The sequence below is a fragment of the Pundamilia nyererei genome, unplaced genomic scaffold (genome assembly GCF_000239375.1).
Source record: "Pundamilia nyererei isolate P.nyererei 1_Seehausen unplaced genomic scaffold, PunNye1.0 scaffold00130, whole genome shotgun sequence".
NCBI lineage: Eukaryota > Metazoa > Chordata > Actinopteri > Cichliformes > Cichlidae > Pundamilia > Pundamilia nyererei.
In genome coordinates, this window is record NW_005187531.1 from 559,011 (window position 1) to 573,450 (window position 14,440).

Consider the following 14,440-nt stretch of genomic DNA (forward strand, 5'->3'; position numbering starts at 1 on the left):
GCCCAGACTTTTCAGCGGTTGATGGACTCTGTTTTGCGCGGGCTGCCTTTCGTCTTCGTGTACCTTGACGATATGTTGGTGGCCAGCTGCTCTGAGAGTCAGCACGCATCCCATCTGCATCAGGTTTTCCAGCGCTTGCCGGCACACGGCCTGATCATCAACCCCTCCAAGTGCCAGTTCGGCTTGCCGGTTCTGGATTTCTTGGGCCACCGCATTTCCGCTGACGGTGTGGTTCCGTTGCCAGACAAGGTCCGGGCCGTTTCGGCTTTTCCGCGTCCTGCGTCCGTTAAAGCACTGCAGGAGTTCTTGGGGATGGTCAATTTCTACAACCGCTTTCTCCCCAGAGCTGCGCACCTGCTGCAGCCTCTCTATGCTGCCTTGAAGGGTAAAACAGCTAAGGACACGATTGATTGGCCCCCTGAACGCATCCAGGCATTTTCTGGGGCCAAGACCGCGCTGGCAAACGCCGCCCTGCTGGCCCACCCGTTTCCGTCGGTGGAGATTGCGTTGACCTCCGACGCGTCGGACGTGGCAGTGGGCGCAGTGTTAGAACAGTGGGTCTCCGGTGTCTGGCAACCACTCGCTTTTTGACAGGGAGTTGCTGGCCCTACACCTCGCGACACGCCATTTTCATTTTTTTCTCGAGGGTCGGAGCTTCACCGCGTACGTCGATTATAAACCTTTGACATTCGCGATGTCCAAGGTCTCTGATCCGTGGAGCGGGCGCCAGCAGCGCCAGTTGGCAGCCATTTCCGAGTTCCCCTTTCGTGGCGTCGTCGCGTTTTCGACTCCGTACACGCCCTCTCTCATCCAGGCGTCCGGGCCTCCGTCAAGCTGGTCAGCTCTAGGTTTGTTTGGCCGGGCCTTCGTAAATTGGTGAAAGACTGGGCAGCCGCGTGCATCCCATGCCAACGTGCTAAGATCCATAGGCACACACAGGCGCCCCTCGAATCCTTCCGCGTTCCAGGGAGGCGCTTTGATCATGTGCATGTGGATCTGGTTGGTCCTCTGCCGCAGTCACAAGGTTTCACGCACCTTTTGACTGTAGTGGACCGCACAACGCGCTGCGTCCACTGTATGACGGCCCCTTTTGGGTTATTCAACCGGGCAGGAAGCATTTCCTTTTGGATTTTGGGGATCGGCAGGAGGCTGTTTCTATTGACAGACTTAAACCAGCGCATGTGCTTCTCGATGACCAGGTAGTGCCGGCTCAGGCCCCCTGCCGTGGCCGCTCGCCTTCCACTGGACTGGACAACCCTGCTTCTTCCTCTGGGAGTGCCCCCACCTGGCTGGGCCCGAGCTATCTTCGGTTTTTTCTGACCGCCCATGCCAGCCTGGCCCTCAGGCTCGTTTCCCCTCCGCCAGCTCTCCACCGGTTCAGCCATTCTGGACGTTTAATTAAAACAAGGGTTCTGGACTAGGGGATGGCCCTACTGGGTGTTGGGGGGGGGGGGGGGGGGGGGGGGGGGGGCATGTGTGGTGGACCACTGGAGGGCTCCACTCACACCCAGTTCTCAGGAAGTGTTGTTGCTGTGTTTTGGAGGAAAAGTGTTCAGTTCTGTGGTGATGAGTAATAAACGAGCAGTGTTTATCGAGAGCTCTCGTGTCGTCTGTGTTTACCTCCACAATATATAATTTCTCCACAAGCGCTAACTTGCAATACCCAGAGTGACCACTTGGAAAACTTTTTTAGCACATGTGAGTGAGATTAACCTGCTCTACATCTACAGTAAAGGAATAAAAACGGAAATATCTAACAAAAACTCTTGTTCTGTTAGTCCAGTTAGCTGATCAGATGCTTCTGACTGTTTTCCGCTTTAAATTGAAACTCAGAGAGCATTCTCCAAACTGTGGAACAGCATTCCCCTCCCAGTCAAATCTGCTCCATCCAGCCTGGACTGGACTTAAAACTCATTTTTACTCACTGGCATTTGAATCGGACTTGCTCATTGTGTCTCCACTCACTTTTTCAGCTTCATGTGTTTAGCACCTATTAAAATGTAAATGGTAAATGGCCTGTATTTGTATAGCGTGGATGACTGGTTGTGTAAAGTGCTTTGGGGTCCCTAAGGTCCCTAAGGTCCCTAAGGACCCCAAAGCGCTTTACACAACCAGTCATCCACCCATTCACACACACATTCACACACTGGTGATGGCAAGCTACATTGTAACCACAGCCACCCTGGGGCGCACTGATAGAGGCAAGTATGTATTTTAGTCATTTCTTATCCAAAGGAAAGGATTTACACGTGCTTAAATTGCTTTATTTTAGCATTATGCAATTCTGTTGTTCCAACTTAATGTACTTGAGTTGAACCAACTTAATTCATTAATTGTGAATCAACTTATATACTGCAGTTGAGTCCACTTTAATTAAATTGAATTAATCCAACCTTTCCAAATTAGAGTAGTCCTGCAAAAGTACTTAATGCTAAGAGAAAGCCATTTATAAATGTCAATGTGATTATTTTAAAGTTCATTTAAAGAGTTATTTCTTGGAGTGTCTAGAGTCTAGAGTCTGATTAACATAAAACGTGTGTAGACATTGCTTTTATAACAAAATGTACATACAGTAGCTGTCACTCCAGCCACTTGTCCTTATCAGGCTCACAGGGGGGCGAAGGGGGCTGGAGTCTATCCCAGGTGTTATAGGGCAAGGTATAAGCTGGACAAGTCTAACACTGCTTGAACAATTTAGAAAAATCAATTAACCTAACCCCACTAAGCACATGTTTGTTATGTGGGAGGAAGGCAGAGTACCCAAAGTGAACCCACAGGGAGAACATGCAATCTCCACACAGTTGGTGGATTTGAACTCAGGACCTTGCTGTGAGGCAGCAATGGTAACCACCGTAATGTCATTCAGAAACAATATGACTGCAAGGCTTGATGCAGAATTTTCTTTACATTTTTGTCCTTCACAGGTTAAACCACAAAAAGGAACAATAGCATACATGTGGTGTGTGTATGGTTTTCTACCACATCCAACCCCAGTGATTTTCCTGATACAACTACTACGAGTTGACAAGTATTAAAACTACATTAAGAGTATGAATATAGTTTATAGTAAGTGAGCACATGTGGCACAGGTAATACTTTATGAGAAAACTTGACACAACATATATTTTTTCTAATACAAAAAAACTGCTTTATGCATACAAAACTAGTGAGAATAAAATAAATAATAAAGCAACAACTTGCACGACTAGGCTGCATGTAATGGCATGTTATATAAAATCTTAAAATACAATTAACAAATTCTTCATCTGGTAATTGAAAAAATTTAAGATGCATTTTTCTTGGATGTTCAAAATGAAAGAGGAAAAGGAAATAATCTACAGTGCCACTGCTGAAGTGTGGCTTTATTGAGTTTAAGAAAAACAGATGTGTGTACACCCAAAGCTTTAGTACCATGTGACCTCAGTTGTGGCTTGGGTTACAGAAGCACCATAAGGTTGTTAAAGATTGATGAATACATTGTTTGACTGGCCACTGCCTGGCAAGACAGCACGATGTAGGCTAATATCTGGTGTCTCAGTCCTCCGAGAGCCAATATTTATAGTAAGCAATTCTCCTTTCCATTAACGAGAGCAGCGTTGGAGTGCTGAGGGTGCTGAGGAAACGGGGTCGGGAAGTGTATGAGGTCATCACATACTGCCTGGGTTTAAGAGTTGAAAATAACATGCTAAAAAAGCTTCTCATGTCAGAACTATGGAAGCTAATTTCCACCAGTAACACAACAACAATAATAATAATTTTTCCATTAAAAACTATAATTGTTTTTTTTTAACTGTGCATGTTACACAGTAGAAAAGTACACCAATTTAAACTGATACAAAACTGGAATACGTTCAGGTATTGAACAAACTTGTTGTGAGCAAAGCACAATCTATATGTTACGACTGTTTCATTTCATTTTTATGCACGCCCTCCTGAATACAGATTATGTGTGCTTGAGTCCGACTCCTCCAAAGACACCCAGGCACAGTACAATATATGTATGACATCAAAGGAAAAGAATAGTAAAATTAATACTTTATTTCAGTTTTTCAATTTAAATGAAGCGTAAAAGGTCGTAAATATTCATACACTCTTTAAAGTTCGTGATTAATTTGATCTTTTTTCACTTACTGGCAGAAATGAGTTTCCATAGAAGAACTTTTAATCTCAAATCTTGAGATTAAACTTTATTCATCTTCTTTGAATAAATAAAGTGTTTTTTCAGTGTGCCCTCTCTGAAGGTTGCAGGTTGAGTTGGTCACCCTGTTTTCCACTAGTATCAGATTGATCATCTTTCCATTAGCCTCGTCCATGGAGTCCAATGTTCCAAAGCATCAACGGCTGATTAAAAGCCGGGACGACTCCCCAACCTCTATATCTCTGTCCCTCTTACCACCGCTCAGCAGAAAAATTTAGCTGAGTCACCTTTGCTGTCACAAACGTAAATTCACCGTGCAGACCTTCAAGACAGCCAACCCCCTCTCTCGAAGTCTTCCCACTCTCCAGAGGACTGAAAGTAAGAGACACAGACCTGTTTAGATTGTTCGTTTTATGCTAAGCTTGGAATAATTTCTCCCTCCCAGACGGGCACAGTCTAGTTGACCAATAGCTCCAATTAGCATATGTGTTGCCATGTAGAGTGTCTATCCTTGGAGGGTCTTTCAAGGTTAATCTTTGCTAAGGAGATAGAAGTTACAGAGCTGTGCTTTTTCTTTTTTTCCCTCTAATTTTCACACAGCTTCCTCTGCCATATTATCTGTTGTCTTCCTTTTAAATTTTGCTGTTACGCTTCAGCAAAATCTCAAGGAAAGTGTTTGTATAGTGGGAATCGCTGTCTACGTCTTCAGCATTTATTGCATTCTACCCATTGGCTTACACCTTGTATGTTCATCAGCATTTCCTCTTAGGGACTGCTCCTTTCCACTCTACACTAAACTCTAGCTACCTTTGTAGATGTCAAAACCTCCATGGATTAAAGATTTAGAAAAGACAGTCTTGATTGCCTGTGAAGCTGTAGTTTTAAAAATATTTCTTTTACAACAAAGTTTTATTTATTTTATTTGCAGAGGGGGTTTGTTGTTGTTGTTTTTGGAATACCCAGAGTGACCACTTGGAAAACTTTCTAGCATACAGTATGTGAGTGAGATTAACCTGCTCTACATCTACAGTAAAGGAATAGAAAAGGTAATTTTCTCTAACGAAAACTCTTTGTCTGTTCGTCCGGTTAGCTGATCAGATGCTTCGGACTGTTTTCCACTTTAAATTGAAACTCAGAGAGCATTCTCCAAACTGTGGAACAGCATTCCCCTCCCAGTCAAATCTGTTCCATCCAGCCTGGACTGGACTTAAAACTCATTTTTACTCACTGGCATTTGAATCGGACTTGCTCATTGTGTCTTCACTCACTTTTTCAGCTTCATGTATTTAGCACCTACTAAAATGTATTTAAGTCATCTCGTATCTATTCCCTTTTGTGCTTTTTGCTTTTTGTTTGTTTGTTTGTTTGTTTTTTTTAATCCATTTTGTCTTTTGAACAGGGTTTTGGTGCTGGTTGTTAACAATGTGTTAAAAATGTGCTTTATAAATACATTAAGTTGAGTTTGAGTCGAGTAATCTAGCCTTAACTGCGAGTGAAATATACGTAGAAACATTTCATTTCTTTGAAGTTCAACATTAGTTAACTTAGCTAGCTGAGCAGCCTTGTGTGTGTCAAGCTCTACTGGCCATGATGTGATCGAGTCAAGTGCGCACAGGCAGAAGTCACAGTTGGGATACCAGCAGTTGACTTGTTAGCTTAGGCGTTAATAGTTAACATTTTATAACCAGTCAACTTGGGCATTGTTAGTGAAGTCAACATGGTTTCTGCCATTTCTAGAATACCTTTAACTGTGTTTTTGCAAGGCTGTCAGATGATGCTTGCAAGTTTGCAAGTTTTGCCTGCCTGGCCCTGATTATTTTTGTTGATTTATTCCTTGGGATGACTCACATTTAGCTTCGGGTCTTTGGTCTTGATGTATTCTTCTTGCATGGATGGCCACTACCGTGTAGTTAGTGGGAAGGCTTTACCTGGGGGACGTTCTGACAGAAAGTCTTCTCATGTTCACTGTCACAATAGTTCCAAGTCCAGATGACACGGTCAATACTCGACCAGTTGCTGGCAAGTTTATTACTAGACTTTCTGTTGTGTCTCAAGCGAGAGCAAGTAAATGGAAAAAGATAACAATAAGCACTAAAAGATTAATTGCTATCTCTTAAAAGGAAGCAAAAAAACGACAGTAACGTGCTGTGTATCCTTACAGGTGCAAGTTTATCTCTACATGGGTCTGAGCTCCAGCACCAGAGCCTCCGCCGACACAGAGTCCAGCTGCAGCCCTCGGCCTCTGGCTACCGGGCAGCAGACAGACCTCTCGCCTTCCCCTCCTGTGGGGAAGAAGACATCATGGAGGAATCTTTGGCCACAGCCCCAGATTCCAACTCTCAAGATGATGTGCCTCCACTGGGTGAGCACCACCAGCAGCAACTACATTTATGTCGACTTCACTCAGCTTATTTTCTCCCAGCAAGTTTAGCTGACAGCATTGTGGTCTTTCTAATGAATACCTTTACATCAGCTAATAAAAGGCCATCACTGCTCAGAGAAACTTTTTCAGACTTGCGTGCAGGTTGTTGGCATTTTCAATTACTGTATTTAGAGTTGTTCCCCTTTACCTGATATAAAAATAGTAAAATACAATAGTCCTCTCTGCTCTCTGCTCTCTGCCAACATACTTGCTTTTTGTGACAACACAGATTAATTAAAGGAGTTAGATACAGTACAGAGCATTGTGAAAGAATCAAAAGCCATTTGAATTGGAATTTAATTTAAAGTCCCTTTCCTCTCATACAAGCTCTTGAATAATCAGCTCCTGTTGTGTCTGAAGATGCCACTTGTGGTTTCTATAGTTCTTAAAAGTAGAATTTGAAGCAGAGCTGATTCTATCCCGGAGAAAAACTTCTAACACTACGATCGTGTTGATGTTTTTGAGCTTTTTAGCTCATTGTTTTGGATTTTTATAGCTAAAAAATAATAAGGGATGAAAAGGTTTTCTTTAGCTGTCTTATGATTGCTCAGTTATTGAATAAGAACAGAAGAAGAGTCAGCATTTTTACTGGATTAAAAGTTAGTCAGCTTGGATTCTATTCTCGTTTCCATTTACTCTCCAGTTGTGAAGGATGTTAACGTGCTTCTTGAACGAGAAAGGTCAGGTGGCATCAGCAGCCCGTCCAGAGACGACGACTCCACTCTGCAGAACCAGGGCACCCACAGCAGCATCCTTGATGACAACACAAAGTCCAGTGCAGGTCTCCCAGAGGTCAGCGGTGAAAATAAACAAATCACCGACAGCCAAATGTTTGCTTATTCATCCATCCATCGTCAATAATAGACAATAACTGAGTCAAAACAGCAGAGATAACGGTTCCTCTAAATGGCCAGTTGCTATTCTTTGCTGACTCTCTTTATCTGCGTGTCCTCAGGGGAGGAGTAAGTCCAGTGGCCTTTGCTTCAGTGATGGCAAGAGCCGCATCGATTACATCCTGGTCTACAGGAAATCCAGTTCACAGTCAGAGAAAAGGGAAGTATTTGAACGGAACATCCGTGCAGAGGGCCTGCACATGGAAAAGGAGGTAAAATAGCTGGCTTGCAGTGTTTGTTAACCATTCACTAATCCTTTCTAGTATTTTGCGCTTTGCAGGTAAAACAGTTTCTAAGACCTTTTCCTTTTCTTTTTTTGACAGCAACAATAAAAGCAATGTGACCTAAATTATTCTGAAGCATCTCCTTGTGGTTCACAAAATCCAAACAATAGACCCAGTCAATGAATGAGGCAAACTTTGGATTATAAATCATTTATGATATACCGTATTTTTAATTTTGTTTTGGAGGTCAGCAATGTAGCACTCAATTCGTTCTTCGGCCATATATTTATTGCTCAAGAGCAATTCTTATAATCACAGGACATTAGCAAAGCAAACGTAGTCCAGTTCTTTAAAAAGCGATGACTCCAAAGTAAACGAGAAGCTCAATAGTTTCCGGTGCTGACAGAGAACCAGCTTCTTCAGCCAACCTGCAATTGCATTTATTGTGAGTCTCGCTCAACAGCGATACCATTTTATGTGAGGAAGTTATTTAATGCACAGCCCTATTATGCATGTAATCTAAATGGCCGAAGTGCTGAATTTTAAAATGCTCAAAGCCTTTGTGCCAGGTCTGACAGCTGGGGGCTGTCGAGACGTTCAGCACTCGTAGAGCAAAATCAAATGTGCCGATCGCAATTTTCTCTGCTGCTGCTTCTCACTGAGCAAAAGTGTCACTTGATAGAATGGAGAAGGTGGATGTTGTGATGCTGTGTGTTAACCTCAGCTCTGTTTGCTGATGCTGTACCACCAAGGTCGTCATTATCTAGAGTGCGCAGCGGAAGGCGACGGTTGTTGTCTCCTTCAACCTTCAGCCCACTTGTGTGTATTTCTTGCATGGAGTCATTTAGTTATTTTTAGGTCTCTGCAGTTAGCTTCTGATTCATGTACCCTTAGACAGACTCCTACACAGTCAGGAAGTACAAACAGGTGAGGAAAAGAGCAGATGCTCAACAGCCTGCAGTGAGATATTTTGTAGCTCTTCCCTTTAAAAAATAAATTCTGCTTTATATATATATACATATTATAAAACGGTATAGTATATTTATGTGTGTTTGACTTCATTACAGGCCTCGTTAACAAACAGTGATGTGATCTTCCTGAAGCTTCATGCACCGTGGGATGTTCTCTGTCGCTATGCAGAGCTCATGAACATTCGCATGCCTTTCAGGTTAGACAAAACTTCTAATGATGCTAATGTGAAAATAATTAAAGCTGCCCTGTCGAATTTTCTTGTACACAAACAGAAGTAATGTAACCCCAACAGATCACTGAGCCTGATTCTTCCAGGGGTTTCTTCCTGTAAAAATTGAGTTTTTCCTTCCCAGTTTCAACAAGTGCTCCCTCATTTAGGGTCTTTACTCTACAATATAAAGCACCCTGAGGTGACTGTGCACTCTATAAATATAATATTTAATAATTACTATTCAAACATACATGAAAATACAGTATAAAAAGCAAAAAAGCTCTTCGTTTTATGTTGGCTGCCCTGTTCCATTTCTGTCTAGATGATGCCCCACTGTTTTAACACGGTAATATAAAATCACCATTAAAACAACACTTAACACTTAATGAGATCCATTAGCTGAAAGTTGTAGCTTATTTCTATAAAAATATCTTAAAACCCAGTGCACACAGTAATTTTAAGCGCTGTGGAATTTATTGCACTGTTGAATAGATGGAAGCCCAAATTGGTTGTAAGGTTGTATTTATTTATTTAATGAATTAATTATCAAGTGATAGCATCCTGAATGAATTTCTTCTTCTCTTCTCATCAACATTCCGTTTTCCAGGAGGAAAATCTTCTACATGCACCGTCGGCACAAGTTTATGAGCAGGTGAGTGTCCATGGCAACATGTAAGTGGACTAAGCAAACCCCCACTGCTGCAGCTTCAACAGAAGCTTCTCTTGCAGGATGGAGAAGCGCATCAACAAATTCCGCGGCTGGCTTCCCCGCAAGCCCATGAAGTTCGACAATGACAGGCTGCCCGACCTGGAGGAGAACGAGAGCTTTACCGCCCCCTTCAGTCGATCGAGGATCCATCAGTGAGTTGTTGAGGAATGCTCCACCCCGAGAGACTTTTTGAACTTAATCTTACACCGCCAGCTGGTGCATTTCCATTCCCTCTTTTGTACTTTAGCCTCTTATATGCAAATTGGTGCACAGTGTAAAACACACTTTTGGACCTACATATGTGCACGCATATACAAAAAACCTATCAGTCAGGGCAGACAGACTTGTTCTAACCAGTTTGTTTCACTCCAGTTTCATCATCCACAACAAAGATACATTTTTCAACAACGCCACCAGAAGTCGCATCGTTCACCACATCCTGCAGCGGGTCAAATATGAGGAGGGGAAAACTAAGATGGGTAAGATTCTGTAGAATTAATGAAAATTACCAAAAAATAAATAAAAAAAAAAACATATCAATGCACAAAATGCACCAGAATATTATTGTATATAAGCACCGTATATTTGACTAAGAAATCCATTTGGTTTCCATTCTTTTTTACACTTTAAGCTTATGTGTAAGTTTTCAGACTTTAAATATGGTTTTATAACATTTTAATATTACTATTTCCTGTTTATCAATGCCTTTTTATAAAAAACAAAACAAAAAAAAAACACCAGACAGTCCTATCTGATGCATATTAATCCAAGGCCCATAAAAAATGGCAGCTCATGCTGTCTCAAAAACTCCGGATGAATTCTCAAAATCCTTTTATGACAGACTTACAGGCATTTCTCCTGATTTTATCCCAGTGGTTAGTTGTGGCATTACATCAACAACAATGAAAAAATCCTCTTTAGCTCAAACGGTGTTTCTGCAGAGACCAGAATTTCAGCCGATATCTGTAAAATACCCCCAGCTGCAAAATTTTGACTCAATTTTTATGAGGTTTTTAATGAATGTGTTTGCATGAAACCCCGTCTTCTCATGCAAGGCTTGATTTGATTATGCATTCACACGGTAAATTCTAAATGTGAACACGGAAACGGTATGGCTCCACCTGACTTCACTCCTTTAATGATTCTCTTTCTTTCTTTTATTTATTTATTAATTTTTTTGCAGGGCTTAATCGTCTTTTGAGCAATAATTCATACGAGGCAGCTTTCCCCCTTCATGAGGTAATTTGGCTGCTAGAAACCTTTCACTCATTCATTTCCACCACCTGTTTTGAAGTAGTTCTTTGCTGTGATATTATATCACACAGAGAGATCATGTCTATGTGTACATAAACATATATATGCATGCTTTAACAGGGGAGCTACCACAGCAAAAACTCCATCAGAACGCACGGAGCAGACAACCATCGGCACCTCTTGTATGAGTGCTGGGCTTGGTGGGGGGTTTGGTACAAGTACCAGCCGCTGGATCTAGTCAGGTAACTACATCCACACAATTAGATCTGAAACTATATTGAAATGAAAACATCATCATCATCAGGTAGCGATAGCTGAAATATCTTTACATAAAATTTAGTTAAGACATCATGATGTGTTGTGTAGCTTTTACCACATACAGGTGTAGTTTCGAGGCCATTCTGAGGGAACAAACTTGTTATTTCTCATTCCTCTTGCGCTCGGCTGTTGTTCCAGGAGGTATTTTGGAGAGAAGATCGGACTGTACTTCGCCTGGCTCGGCTGGTACACGGGGATGCTGTTTCCTGCAGCTCTAGTTGGCCTGCTGGTATTTCTGTACGGGCTTTTCACTCTGGAGCACTGCCAGGTCAGGTAAAGACACCTCCTCTCTGTAGTGATAAACATGTGTGTCCTGCTATTCTTTACTCTGAGCATCTACAGAAGAAGACGCATTATTTTCTTCAAACTGCTGCATCTTTCCACGAATCCTCGTGTGCAGAGCAGACTAAACGTTAAATTATTTTTACATACATTTGGATACATTTAGATCTATAATGTGTTGAAAATGTTTCTATTTCAGTCAAAGACTGTTGCATATAATTTAATGTTTGCTTGATGCATGAAGATTAAAACTAACAAGTTTTAAAAAGAGACTTTTTCATTTCATTCAATTTTATGTGATGATTATGCAGAAAAAATAGAATTGGGCTGTCTGTTGCTTTATTACGTATTCAGGTTGTGTAGCATGTAAATAAGTAATAAGTAACTAATTACTTTTGAAAATAAGTCATCAGTAAAGTAACAGGATTTCTTTCTTGGAGAAGTAATCAGTAATGAACAACTAATTGCTTTTTTCAAGTAGCTTGACCAACACTGCTCCTAAGGTATTTGCTGTCTCTCTCAGTCAGTACTAAAATGAATTTGGAGCCTCTTCGTTTAAACTATATATACGTTTATGTTTACAAAAACTTCAATCATATCCTGGCTGTTTGATTTAAAATTCACTGCAGTGATAATACAGAGGCAAAAAATGTGTGTTTGTCCAACAGATTATGGAGCTAACTGTAATTTGCAATTTGAGATGAGGCAACAGAGTGTGAAATTGTCCCCTGTACGTGATTATACTGGATGCTGCTTAACTGAAACAGAAAATCAAACGTGCGCAGGCTTCTTTGGCTGAAAAATCCCACACAGAAGCAAATGTTCTCTGTAATGACTTTTCTTAAGAACATAATTTCATTTACCTGAACAGAGATCACACACACTTACGTTTTGCACTTGTATTTTTTAAGAGAACTCAGACTTGCGTTAGTCTGGGTTTTTCTGTGACTTTGTCTCTTGCTGGATGTTATAATTCTTGTCCTACTTGAATGCTTTGGTCGTTTGTTTGTCGTCGTCCAGCAAAGAAATCTGCCAGGCCAACGACATCATCATGTGCCCCATCTGTGACCAGTACTGCCCCTACCTGAGACTGTCAGACAGCTGCATCTACGCCAAGGTACATGAAAAGGGGGACGAAATGTTCCCAGCAGCTGATACTTGTGATAGTAGCCGATCTCAGTGTTAGTTAAATAAATATGTGTTAAAAAGCTGTCTATCACTAAATGAGTCCAGTAGGATTGAAATATTTGTATATTTGAAGTATCATCAAAAAGAGATTAATGAGGGTATGCTTTGGGGTAGCCCTATGTTTTGATTCACAAGCTACCAGTTTATGAATGAATGTGCAATGTCCTCAGTTTCTCACCCTTCAATCATCTCATCCTACTTGGAAACACTGTGATGAAAATGACATTTTTATCATCCAAAAGTATTCTTAGGAACATACTAACTGCACATAAACCGGCACTAAAATCTTTGACATTTATGCATCTCATTGAATCAGGTGTGTAGATTTTTCCTAAATTTGCTTTTTGACATAAAAATGTGTGATCTTGTCTTCGTTTTAAGGTCACCCATCTATTCGACAATGGGGCGACTGTTTTCTTTGCTGTGTTCATGGCTGTGTGGGGTAAGTTGACATTGAACTTTGGAAAAATGCAGCAGGGAAACACATAACTACGATGTTCGTACAGTGCTGTGCTGCTGCACTGTCTGATAACCTCTTCTGATGTTTTCTAAAAGATAGAGATTACTGTGCAAAAGTCTTGAGCCATCCCTCATTTATTTGTATTTTGCAGGGAACATGGAAATTAGGCTTCTTTAACTATATTCAGGTTGGCTGTCTTTTGTTCCATTCAGCCTCAGGATTAAATAAACGTGCACTTGTTTGTTCCCACTCCTGTTTGATATGTAAAGCAGATCAAAATAGGTGGATAGATTTATGCTTTAATTTTTTTTCCTAAATGACTCTCTGTATATTGTTTACATGATAAAAATTAACTGAAAAACAACAACAGGAACAAAAAAAAAACCCCAGTTAATTCCCCTAAAAATCATCACGTACAAGGAATGGACTGAAAATGAATGAAGCAGCAGCCAATAGCTGAAGACACTAAAACATTTCAACACACAGCTATTTCAGCTATTTTATATATTATCAAAGATTTTCATATTACACAGTAACATCAGTCGTTTGTATTTCTTTTTCAATTAGTATTAATACTCTAAAAACAAAACATTTCCGAATTTTATATATTTAAAAGATTAAACAGACATTTACAGTTTCATTAACACTGTTTAAAAGCCTGGTTGAACTGTTAGACACGTGACTACTGAACAAGGTCCCAGTATATGTGCGGTGCACTTAAGGAACCTGTGGGCTGTTCATAACTTTCCTCCACTGCTGACACGGCAGGTGATGAAGAACCAGCAGCATCATAAAGGTGATCCCTGGACTCTTTAGAAATGCCTTAGTGACAGAAAAATGGAACACAAAAAATGCACAAAATAAAGAAAAATTACTCAAAAGTCACATTTCTAACAGCTTAAACTCAAAATGATAAGTGGCGTGTCTAGAAAATTTTTGTTGGGGGGCCAGGTAGGGGCACAGATTTGGAGAAGGGTGGCAGATGTAATTGGCAGATAATGTTTAAAAAAAAATTCTACCAACCATTAACCATAATTCAATAATCCTATAAACCTAATAACCGAATGCGCTTTTAACTCTTATTAGAATGAGATTTTAACCACTACGGTGCAAAGTTTTTAGATACTGCGTTGATAAAGTACAAGAGATACAATCAGTGCTTCGTCAGTGCTTACTCAGCATTCAAGGACAGCAATATTTGCATAGCATTTTTACTGACATGTAGTGCACATATGTTTTGGGCAAAAACATTTTTGAATATTAAAATACGAACATTTGTAACAAACAATTGACAAATTAGCCAGTTCCAATGTAAAACTTTATCTGCTTATTAAAAAAAGAAGATAATCTTCTCACAAACTGGTGTTTG

The 14,440-nt window shown here is 40.8% G+C and overlaps 1 protein-coding gene across 2 annotated transcripts in view; it reads left to right on the forward strand.

Moving 5' to 3' along the window:
• The window catches only part of LOC102194166 (anoctamin-4), a 58,799-nt gene that overhangs the window by 19,260 nt on the left and 25,099 nt on the right, over positions 1–14,440 (forward strand). For both annotated transcript variants that reach the window (XM_005743293.1, XM_005743294.1), the window contains exons 4-15: positions 6,300–6,500; positions 7,204–7,352; positions 7,516–7,665; positions 8,745–8,845; positions 9,468–9,512; positions 9,590–9,721; positions 9,942–10,048; positions 10,753–10,808; positions 10,944–11,065; positions 11,280–11,414; positions 12,444–12,540; positions 12,993–13,053. In XM_005743293.1, coding sequence (XP_005743350.1) covers positions 6,300–6,500; positions 7,204–7,352; positions 7,516–7,665; positions 8,745–8,845; positions 9,468–9,512; positions 9,590–9,721; positions 9,942–10,048; positions 10,753–10,808; positions 10,944–11,065; positions 11,280–11,414; positions 12,444–12,540; positions 12,993–13,053 — 1,356 coding nt within the window. The remainder of the gene's footprint in view (positions 1–6,299; positions 6,501–7,203; positions 7,353–7,515; positions 7,666–8,744; positions 8,846–9,467; positions 9,513–9,589; positions 9,722–9,941; positions 10,049–10,752; positions 10,809–10,943; positions 11,066–11,279; positions 11,415–12,443; positions 12,541–12,992; positions 13,054–14,440) is intronic.